Here is an 11,772-nt window from a genome sequence, read left to right as displayed (position 1 = left end):
AGCCCTCCCTCAGCACCTCAAAAACAAGTCCACATTACTTTAATTTGGTTACCTATAACAATACTATATTATTTATTTCACTTATACAATGTTTTAAACTTACGGTCTGTCCTCAACCAAGTGGTCAGGGACTTTTAGAAGCACATAATCACACGAAAGAACTAATATCATTAGTTAGTCCCTGGCTATTACATTATTTACCATCCCAAGGGCTTCACTGTGATTTGGTATTTGATGGCTAAGTACAGAAGGGTCTGTCATTTGGCTGTGTGTGGACTATGACTACATCAACACAGGGATGTACAAGCTACCTGAGCACCACTGCACCGGCACTAGTAGGAGAGCACTGAGCCAAAAGGTCCCCAGCGGCTGCCACATAGTCTCTGCCCAACCTGAGTGAAGCTGTACACTTGGCTCAAAGGCCCTGCTGATCCACCGAGAGGGCACAAGGGGGCATGAGGGAAATGGCTGAACTCCAACAAATCACTTTATGCAGGACTGAATCCCCAAAACACATCAGAGGAGACAATTAAACGAGGCAGAGTGGACTTAAAGGTAAAATGTCATCCCCCAACATGCCTGTGATGACGAGTTTTGCTTTACACAAGCCTTTTTAAGTAAATTATATTAATTACCAACATTCAAAAACATCCAACATTCAAGGGTTCTGAATCTCGTTTATTAGATAGCACAGAAATAACAGGTCTAGATTATATTACAAAAAGAGCTCAAACTGTTCAGATACAGCAACTGGGCTTGCTAGAAGACAGAAGGGGGAATTCTTCAGACTACTGTACAGGGACACAAAGACTCCTCATCCTAAACAAAGTATTAAGGTACATAGACAAGTTTCTTGTAAAACAGAAAACAGAGAAATCCACAGTAACTCTAACACATCCCTTAAGGAATAAGCATGTATTTGTAGGAAGCAAACAAAGCTTTCCATAGAGAAACCACTTTCACAGGATGATTAGGTGGACCTGCAATGAAGAAAATACATTTCAACAGATGGGTTCAGACTTACACCAAGTTTTCACTGAAATACTTTAAAAAAAAGACCCTTCTCTGTATCAAAAGAATTTTTAAAAAATACATCACGGATAAAATAAATGTCAGAAAAGGTCCAAGTCCTATTCAGAGACATACATTTGCAAATTAATATAAATTTTAAAGTTTGACAACAAAAATATCATTTGGAACTACCTAGAATAGGCCAAGCTAAGTTCGTGTTCTGCTTTAGTGCATTACATTGAAATGAATCTCATTCTCACTATAATTTTTTTCTTTTTAACCTTAATCACGAGCGGCTGGTCAACTGAAATGGACATGAGAACTATATAAATGTCAGAGAAATATGTAAACCTCATTAATGTTTCCAAAAATTCATTTAGGGATAGAAACAGGTCCAAATAGATGCCTGTCTAAATGCACTGCAATTACGTTACAATTATTTTTCCAAATACACAGATATGCTCTGTCTTTTCTCAGCTCATTACTGACTCAAACAATTTGCCCTTCTGGGATCAATTGTTTGCTAATAAATAATTGTTTACAGTCACAAAATGATATTAGGAGGTTTTCTTATTAGTTTTCCTTCTGCACCCTAATAAGATTGAAAACTAGCTGATTCCCAAGAGTCTAACCTTAACCTCGCTTTGTTTAACAGCCCAGGAAATGATGAACCATCTGCTTCAGAAAATAATGGACGGCCAAGAGGAAATATTGTTTAATTGTAGATTAACCTCCTCATGAAGCAGTCTGAAGCAGCTTTAGAATTAGCAACTATAACCAGCAAAAGAAACAAATGGCTCATGAGCGTTTTCCTCTACCATTTAAGGTCCAGAAAGAATGCAAAGGGATTTTGATTACATTTATTTACAAACATTTATTTCCACAGTGGAAACAAAAAATCATCAAGGTCAAAACTGATTCTCAAAACTGCAGTCACTGCCCTCCAATTTTGTTTGCCCAAATACCTTTAATGCAGCAAACCATCAAACCATCTCATGCACTTAAGAAAGTGTTTAAAAAAAAAAATTCAAAAACCTCTTTTCCATTATTTTCAGGTTGTTATAATATTAAAATTAGCATTTTCCCTGGTTTCTTTAATAGTAATAAATCCACCATTGGGGAGTACGAATTGTTTTATTATCATCAACATGGCACTTAAGTAAATGAAATCTTGTCAAGTACATGGTGACCTACAAGTTCAAAAGAAAAAAAGAACAGCATGAGATCAAAATGGCCAGCCAGGACAGGAGATACAAAAGTGACAGATTAAATGCAAACACAGCCCTTTATCCAACAGGCTTCACATGCTAAGACTTTTCTAAAGTCAAACCTATAAAAGCATATCTGATATGGAATATTTAATACTCTGCCCCCTCTCAGAGGCTCAACCAATCAGCAAAGGTACCACACCCAATTTAACTCAGCAAAGTACAAGAATCCTGAAAACATTCAGTTATTCCACAAATATGTATCAAGAACTTCCTTTAAGGGCCTGGGGAGAGGGGACAGGGAACTGGGCAAACACACTTGGGGCAGATATTTTATAGTTTAACACATGCCGAAGTATCAGATTTCCCTTAAGCCTGCTGGAGGTAATTAAATAAAAAGCTTTGCCCTGTTGGTATCAAAAAATGTAAATGACTCTTCTCAGTCAACAGTTACAACCAAGAACCAAAGACGTCTACGAAAATTTCAAAACTAAGGAAATTTGCAATTCCAGGCAAGGCCATATTACTCTGGGTTTCCAATAAGACCTGAAGGTCACTTACTTTGTGTTAATATTAAAGAAACAACCTCTGTGGAGAGGAAAGATTTTTGGCAGTTCAAATTCTTAAACATCTTAAATAGAATTTACTAAAATAAATTATTCTTGAATTCCTCAACTTAATTTTGAAGCAATGAGCTGGTAATAACTCCAGAGATTCAAATAATAGAGCCTATTCAAGAAGAATGAGAGTTTGACATTCTTCTGTACAAAACAACTAGGCACAATTTTATCCATCAGACGTCTATCAACCTACGGATATTGAAAGCTTGGGAGAACATGATAACATCAACTCCAACCCTACAGTCAGCTGTAATATCGAGCAGGCATCAACAATGCTATTCATGAATTTAGAAAAATTAATAAATCCTGGGTTGAATGCAAGAAAAGGCTCAAATACAGGTGAAGCATACTCACTTGGGTTTTGTTTCTGCATCTGTCACTTGGCGAATGAAGATACCATCTTCAGGATGTTCCGTGTCATCCATTTCATACATATAAGATGATGCTATTGCAAGTGTAGTCCCATCATTACTGAAGGCAAGTGATGCGATGCTCGTGGGGTACCGATGGAATTGGCACAGTCGCTTTTTGTTAAATGGATCCCAAATATTTACAAAGCCATCAGAACCACCTGGAAGTAATTTCAAAATAGTTAAAATGGTTCTTAACACCAGATACAGAAATAACCATTATCTTAACAGTTAATTTTTAAGGTCATGGAAATTACATTTCCATAAAGCATTGCATAGATTTTTTCTCACTAAATACCATAAAAAGCAAGCACCAAATAATATAATAATTAAATATAGGTCAGCATGCCATACTTTACCTGTGGCAAATGTATTGTGGATATTGTGAAAAGAAATGGCATTGACTGGGTAAATCTGCTCAATATTATTTTCTTTTAGTCTGTGACATTTGAAGGCATACTTCTTCTTCTGTACCTCAGGGCTTGGGTCCAAATACTCAACTGCCACTCGGCCTTCAATAGAGCTTAATACATAACCCTGCCAAGAGAGAACCAGAGGGAAAAAATGGTAAATTCCAGCTTCCAAAAACAAGGTGCTAATTCCCAAATTCAACCCACACTAAAGAGTGATTATTTCAGAAATGAGAAGTACAGCAGGCTTTAATGAAGTGTTTAGGCTGTACTAACATAGTTACGATGACTTTAAAAAGAAAATAAGACTGGCATCACTTGCTTTCCTCATAGGTACCAGGGCCTTGCACATTACAATAAAAAATGTCTAGTTATTTCATCAAACCTAAACAAAATTTAAAGTGTTTTAGTGTCGCTTATTTGTTGTCCTGTTGTCCTGCCCAGCAGACTCAAATTTGTTCCCTCAGTTAAAATATATTCTTCTATGTTCTGTGCCTCTTCATCACGAACAACTGTTAAGAATTGTGTTTCCTTCATTGGGGGTATCAATAATCCAAATAAACTGGAACACCAGTCTTCCATCTCAGTCATGCTACTCCTTACATTTAGTACAGTAAGTCAGGTTTGCACAAGGACTTTCAGGGACATTCAAAAGTGGTTTACAATTTCACACGTTTTCTCATCTTTCCTTGAAATGACAATATCTTAAAAAATAAGAGAGAACACACCAAATACAAAATCTATGATTTTTTAATCCTTCAAGGTATGAAAAAGATTTATTCCTGAAAACTGTTTATGAAGAAATTAGTCAGTCAGTAAAATCCGACTTTTTAACTGCCATTACAAAGTAGAAATAATCTTATAGAAAATATTAGATATAATGGCATTAAAATAATGTTCACAATGTAAGCATATTTTAATCACATATTTAAATCTCTAAAGTTTCACATAACTGCAATTCTTTATCTTCAATGGAAACTTCCAATTTCCTAAAAAAAGGAACTGTGATCACCATTTGAGGTACTGGCCTTTGCAGGTTAAAAAGCCAAGAGAATAACACACCTGCTTCAAGTTCTACAACGACCAAAGGACAGCCAGAAGATACCAAAGACACCTTCTATTTTTAATGACTTTTCCTCTTGCAAAATTTCTATTGCAACTGACCACACCACCATCTCCTCTTAAAACTTTAAGGACCTGAGGGAGGAGGGAGATCACTAACAAACAGGCTAATCTTATTTAGCGATGGAAGGGTACCCTGTACATCCATCATAAGAGGGGCCCTGCCTCTGTAACCTCAGTTGAGTTTAAGAAAAAAAAAAAAACAAAGTTCTATTGTCAAACTGGGGAAAGAACTCTATAAGCATTAGGGTTACAAAAAGGCAAAATGAAAACAGCAAATTCCATAAGCTTAAAATCCAGATACAAATTTCATTTCAGCATTTTGTAAACTGAAATATCTGCAAAGCCCTCTTTGATTCTGTATACCTATGAAGCATTCTGGACCAGGATCAACAAAAGATCAGAAGACCTCCTCTATTCAAACCACTTCCAGAGCACATTACTTGGTCTCTCTGAACATCAAGGTCGTCTCTAAAATGGGGGTTAACGCACTTCCTTTTAACACATGGCTGTCAAAAATATCAAGGAATACACCTAACAGCAAATTCTAAATCACTACTGAAAAAAAAAAAAAGAAGGCTTTAGGGGATAGTGGCCAAATCATTATAATGTAAGATCATATTATTTTCAAATTCCAGAAAGAAGAGGGAGTATAGTTCAGTACCTGCTTGTTTGGAAACGCTCGTATGCAGCGAGTCTGGTATTTCAGGCTGGACTCCCTGCGCTGCTGCACGTAACCCATGTTCCGTAAGTCCCACACCAACACTCTGCGGCCTGCTGTTCCCACAATCAGCCGGTCTCCAGAGACTGAGAGGGTATATACCTATTAAGAAAGACCAAAACTTGCTAAAAATCACCTACTTGCCTGAAAATGGCATTTTGCCCCAAAATAAAGTCCATCTGATCATAAAACCATAAAAAATTAGCTGACTGAATTCCCCAATCACAAGTAACAATTTTAGATACTTCAATTATTTAAACCAAGTTTGCACAAAATAGCACACCCATGATGCTCTTCATACTTCACCAAGCATCATATAATGTACATTCTAAGTAATTCTGTAAAGGAGCTTTTGAAGTCTTAATTCTCTCCATTACTAAAACAAATTAAACTATTTTTCCCAGCCTTCATGTTTCATTTAGAGACAACATAAAAGTGTAAAAAAAATTCAAGAAAGAGATAATAAAGCCATAAAATAATTCAAGGTAGAGTTTAATGGGTTTCTGGCTTTTCATAAAACAATCATTTTCAAAATTATTTTTCTATAATCACCTTTTAGAATATTTCATTTTGCAACTCTAAAAATCTTGATTTTTTTTTTCCCCCAGTTGTTACATGGAATAAATAGGCCTTTCCAGGAAGAGTGAGGGAGCCACCACTAATTAGATGTTTAGTAGCCTTTGGTGGCATATAAACTCAAAAGACAAGACAGTGGTCTGACATACATACAACAAAGTAATTCTTGTGCCCTGACGTAATACTACACATTCAAGACAGAAGTTCAACATTAGGGAAAATTTTTAAAAGTAGTGTATCCCCTCTTTTTCCCCTCATAATGCCTTTCTTCAATATTAAACTTTCCACAAAAATTCCTTTATAATAAATCATAGAATTTCCTACAAGCGAACATTTAGTGGTTTACTTGTAAATATAATGTTACTTGGAAACAAAACAGAGGTAGCCAACTCATTAAAAAGGTGGCAAAAAAAAATATTCTCCTGATCATGTTCAGTCACTTTTTAAAAACCTAGACTTGCGATTCACAACTGTGCTCTATTATTTTCAATTAATAAGAAACTCTAATCTGACTTAGCATTTTCAAACCTGAAGAACTGCCATAAAAAAATGTAGAGGCCCCATGGCAAGGTAAGATGTCTATGCAACATTCAATACTTAAGCCATATGTTGTTAATAATCACTAATATGTTAACCACATACCATCAGCTGAAGAAGAATCAAGTTACCAGCTGTAACAACGCCATGCCCCACCCCTCTCTAGAATCTGGCCCTAAAATTCAACAATTAATGTGACCAAGGGAAAAATAAGGAATTAAAATTAAGATTCAAAACAACAGATTTAATATAAGCAGATTTAAATGTGAGAAATGTTGTTAAAATTTATCATAGCTTACTCAGAAAACAAAATGTTTGCAGTGAAATGAAAATTAATCTAAGATGTATAAAGTACCAAACTTTAAAAATAGAGAATCCAGAAAGAGATCGATTTATAATGGTATAATCATACTCGGAATTTTATCTTAAATCTTTACTATATAGGTGACACACAAGCTTCTAATAGTGCTTTCTATCTCCACTGATCATAAATCAAGTGAAACCACTGTCATGCTACTGACTAGGTATATACATTTATCAAAGAAAGTATTAAAAAAAGTGACATAATGAACCTTGCTGAACCAATAAGCAGCTTGATTCAGTGTGGCTGTCCATTATATGATATTCTGTCAGCAATTTATCACAGTTCTTAACATGTTACATACAACCATAAATCAAAACTAGAAACAATGCAATTATTTTATTCTGAACAAAGGTCTTGCCAGGAGTAGATTCGACTGTGATGTGACAAAAATAATGGCTCTTTGGATGCACTATTGTATATAATGATGGCTAACCGGAATTGAATAGTATATTTACGCTGAGGAAATAGACTCAAGTGAGGGATGCCTTTAAACTGCTAAAACAATCAATCTTTAAAATTAACTACCACCTGATAAAGTCTGATGAGGATACAGAAGGAATGCTCAATTACACTTTCATCATACAGATCAAAAGGTTAGAATAATACACAAAGTTTCGGTTTTAAAAAGCTTTGTTCGCTAAGAGCCTTGAAACTACATCTATCAGTATTAAAAAATAAATATATAAACAGTAGAAGCCAGGGAACATAAAACACCTTTCTCACTGAACTTGAAATGATAACCCATTTTGCCCTCTCAACAGTCAACTCAAAAGAAACCTCAGATAACAAATGAAAATAAGTGATGCTCCATCCAATTTTCTGGTTTGGGATGGAGTGTCAATTTAAGACAATCGAACAGTCTGCTAAATGACTTCTCTGAAAAGGCAGTGAGTTGCTTTTCAATTCTGCGATTTAAAGCATTAACAATACATGCAAGCAAATATAACAACTGACAAATAAAAGTTGGCCCCAAATCCCAAAGTTAATTTTCTTTTGCATTAAAGCATTTCTATGTAGCTGGATTTATAAAATCGACTGTCAACTTTTCCCCCCCATGTTGACTTTTCACCTTTAAATTCAACCAACATAGTCAGCAATCATGCATCAAGACAAAAATCACCCCAAAACCATCAACTCCTGCAATGAATATAAAGAGCCTACCTTTTCAGGCTGAGAGAAGGTCCCGGCATTACAAGGAGTTCTGGGATCCCACAATTTAACTGTCTGATCCCAACTTCCAGTGACCATCACATTCACTTCTGGACAGTATTCAACACATCTGATAGGGGCATCATGGGTCCCAACAAGATTTTCTATAGGAAAAAAAAAGTTGGGGGGAATCCCCAACATCTAGCTTACTACCTTTCCTAAAGATTCCTAAAATAAACAATTAAAAGAAACATTCATTCAACTGTAATCAATTTGCCTCATCCAACCCCATGGAAATGACTACAGACAGAAAAATCTCTCCATGACTACAAAGTTATCCACTCCTCTCTGTTCACCTTACAGTGCACACTTCACATGACTCACTAGTGTGGCACATACCAAAGGCTGTCTTGAATTTCAGATTACATTAAAGCAGTGGCATGTCTGTTATCTTCCTCATTTGATTCTAGATTTCCTATCAAGAACTGCGTTTAACTCTGTGATCTCTGCCGGTATCTAGTGCAAGCTCTGGTACAGGCTAGGTGCTCAATAAACATCTGTTGAATGAACAAATTAATGGAAAACTCTGGTCTTCTGGATCAACAACATTTATGTTGAACATTAAGCCAATGCTGCTAAGAAACTTATTTGCATGGCTAAAGGGTTATGAGAACTGGGAGTGAAGTCCTCTCATTATTCCACCTGGTTCCACTGTGGTTCAAATTTTCAATAGACATTTTCCTTCTTTTCAATTTGAACCTTCCCACCATATCTCATTTATTCCTTCAACATCTACTACATACCAGAATCTGTGCCAACTGCTAAGGATATAGGAAGGAACAATATATGGTCCTGACCTTCAAACAGTAAGGTTAGTCTCAGCAGTCTGGGAGGCCAAGGTGGGCGGATCACAAGATCAAGAGTTCAAGACTATCCTGGTCAACATAGTGAAACCCCGCCTCTACTAAAAAATACAAAAAATAGCCGAGCATGGTGGCACGCACCTATAGTCCCAGCTACTCGGGCGGTTGAGGCAGGAGAATTGCCTGAATGCGGGAGGCAGAGGCTGTGGTGAGCCAAGATCACACTACAGCACTCCAGCCTGGGCAACAGAGCGAGACTCCATCTCAAAAAAAAAAAAAGAAAGAAAGAAAGGATTTCATGAAGTTTGGCAGTGACTTTCACAGAATAAACGGCTAATTCCCTATGTAACACTGAAAATCGAGAAGTTTGCTTTTCAGTGTTTCTCCCTACCCCCCAAGTTTCTGAACAAATAGAACCTAGATCTCCAAGCTGACTTATTACACAGGGTAAGCTACTGGCAAACAAAACCAAATACCTGCAGTATAAGTTACAGACGAAAGTAACTTTCATGCAAAAGCCTCTTCTAATTGGGTGCTTAGTTTTTTTGACAAAATGTGGCCATCCTCCAACCATTCTCCCGTTGCTCAACTCATCTTCTATCTAGTCATATCTCCGTACCAACCTATCTCCTTAGGATATCTGTGTCTGATGAATATACATGCAAACAAATGCTCAGCTGGACAGCTCTATGCATGTGGGTTCCATTCCAATCTCTACACTGTCCCAATGTCACCAAAAAAATTTGAGTAAGTCATTTCATATCTGGACCTCTAAGAAATTACTTAACTGAAAGGAAATGTATCTAGTTACTCATTCAAAAACTGCAACTGAAACATATTTTGCTAAATAACTATAACAAACACAATTAATATAGACATGATTGCCTATTTTTTGTGAGGTTTTAAATCTACCTTTAGCTTCTGAAAACTAAATTAGTTTCTGAAAACTGAACTCTCAAAACATCAGCATTGTAGTGGAAAATCCTAATGAAACGTTGGCCAGTCTGGGATCCAGCCCACTTCTAAGAACAAAATAAAGGCCAAATACTTAAGTGTCAATTTATGTAAACACTGACAATGGTGACCACAACTGGCTTTCCTGCAAAAAATATATGCATAATGTTCTGTAATCAGTAACTCAATGGTTATCATTTAAACAAAAAAATCCTAAATTCAAGCTACCTGTACTTAAGCAACTTGGTAACTAAGCAATTTAGGAACTACTCTTCCTACACAAACATTTATACTTTAGGACACCAGTCAAGAAAACAAACTGGTAAAGATATTGTCACATTACCTTGATCAGTGTTCAAATCATGCATTTTCAATTGATGATCTAGTCCTCCACTCCAGGCATGCGTTGGATCCTATAAAACAGTTTTGAACCATTTAAAAACTAGAACTTTTGAAAGGGTTTCAACGTTCTTATTTCTACAAGCAAATGTTCAGTTTATGCTGAGGATATGCACTGGGCTCAACTATTCATGCTAAACAAACCAAAAAACAGCACAAAAAAGCAAGTGGTCACTAAACTCCTGTGTCAGGAAATTAAAGGAGGGCTGCTTTATTCTAGCCAACACGCTAGCTGAGGGTAAACATACATTTTCCCCTAAACGGTTTCGTTCAGTACGGCAGCCAAAACAGTATTGTTGCAAATATAATGATCATTTATGTTCAGAAAGTTTACAGAGTTACTCCACAAGCCTTTAATGGAAAGGGGAAACGGAGTTTCCAATGTCTGCATATCCCCAAACCTAAAACGGTACCGGTTCAAGGCAGGTGCTCCTGAAAAGCTAAAGAACTGTCTAAACAACCCCACCGACAGACGCCTCTACCCAGCCCTGGAAAAGAAACGCTCCTAACGTGGAGAATCTAACACAGGAAGAGGGCCGGAGCGGGGCGGGGGGGCACCTACGTAGAAGGCGCAGTCCAGGACAGCGCCGGTGTGCTGGTACTTGAGCCGCATGGAGTTGGCCGGCACATCGTAGAGGCGCACGGACGTGTCCCAGGAGGAGACAAGCAGGAACTGGGAGGTGTTGGGGCTGAACTTCACCGAGGAGATGCCATCCTCGGGTGGCTGGTTTAGCTTGAACTCGTTAGAACCGGTCATCTGCAGAACAGGGCCCCAGTCAGAGTCCCCAAGGGTCCCGCGGGCTGGGGCTGCGCACGGATAGCCTGGCGGTGGGGAACCCCAGAGGGAGGGGCCGAGACGACGACCGCGAGGAGTCTCTGCGCCTGCGCCGAGCACTAGCCCGCCAAGGTCGGAACTCGTCCCCTCATCCGGCCCTCGCCGCGCCCAAACCGGCCCGGCAGGCACCGCAGTCCCCCTAAACCCAGCCCGGCCTGCAGCGATGCCCGGACCCCAGACCGTTCCCTTTCCCTTCTCCCGGGTCCCGTCGCCCCGGACACTCCTAAAAATAAAGGGAAAACAATAGAAATGAAACGGGATCCCCTGCGAACGGAACGGCCCTGCCAGTAGCAGACCCGGGAAGTCCCTGGAGAGTCCGCTCCAGCACACGGTCGCCTCGCCTCCCTACCTTGGGCTCCCCTCAGAAACAACGTTTCACTACTCGCCGCTCGCTACCACCGCCGCCGCCGCCTCCTTGCTTCTCTCAGAGCACTCGCAGGCTAGGCGAAGGAGGCGCAGAGGAAGCTCCAGCGTAGACCTGCCATTGGCTGATTTCAAACGCCAACGACTCAGTCTAGGCGGCCGATTGGTCCGCTCAGCTGCCCAGCATCGGTCAACCCAGTCATCCTGTTCCGGCTCAAAGGGAAACCGCT

General features: G+C 38.7%; 1 protein-coding gene across 2 annotated transcripts; it reads right to left on the bottom strand.

Annotated features, from left to right (window-relative positions):
• Nucleotides 1-657: 657 nt before the first annotated feature.
• Nucleotides 658-11,772, bottom strand: BUB3 (BUB3 mitotic checkpoint protein). Of its 2 annotated transcripts, none has more exons than XM_011986409.1 (8): nt 11,529-11,772; nt 10,907-11,101; nt 10,289-10,358; nt 8,141-8,292; nt 5,446-5,604; nt 3,609-3,786; nt 3,194-3,410; nt 658-2,201 (listed from the first exon to the last, which is right to left on the bottom strand). In XM_011986409.1, the coding sequence occupies exons 2-8, from the start codon at nt 11,099-11,101 to the stop codon at nt 2,186-2,188; spliced, it is 987 nt and encodes a 328-aa protein (XP_011841799.1). In that variant the 5' UTR covers nt 11,529-11,772; the 3' UTR covers nt 658-2,185. The 2 variants fall into 2 exon arrangements, with proteins under 2 accessions (XP_011841799.1, XP_011841800.1); XM_011986410.1 differs by having other exon boundaries at nt 658-980.

This window comes from Mandrillus leucophaeus, unplaced genomic scaffold, assembly GCF_000951045.1.
Source record: "Mandrillus leucophaeus isolate KB7577 unplaced genomic scaffold, Mleu.le_1.0 Scaffold299, whole genome shotgun sequence".
Lineage (NCBI taxonomy): Eukaryota > Metazoa > Chordata > Mammalia > Primates > Cercopithecidae > Mandrillus > Mandrillus leucophaeus.
Note: the sequence above shows the minus strand (reverse complement) of the source record. Positions and strands in the feature narration are given on the sequence as shown.

Coding starts and splice junctions, on each gene's coding strand:
- BUB3 (XM_011986409.1), bottom strand. CDS start 11,101: ATGACCGGTTCTAACGAGTTCAAGCTAAACCAGCCACCCGAGGATGGC. Junction 10,359..10,906: donor TCCTGGACTGCGCCTTCTAC/GTAGGTGCCCCC, acceptor ACTGTTTTATAG/GATCCAACGCATGCCTGGAG. Junction 5,605..8,140: donor CCTTCTCTCAGCCTGAAAAG/GTAGGCTCTTTA, acceptor CTTTCTTAATAG/GTATATACCCTCTCAGTCTC.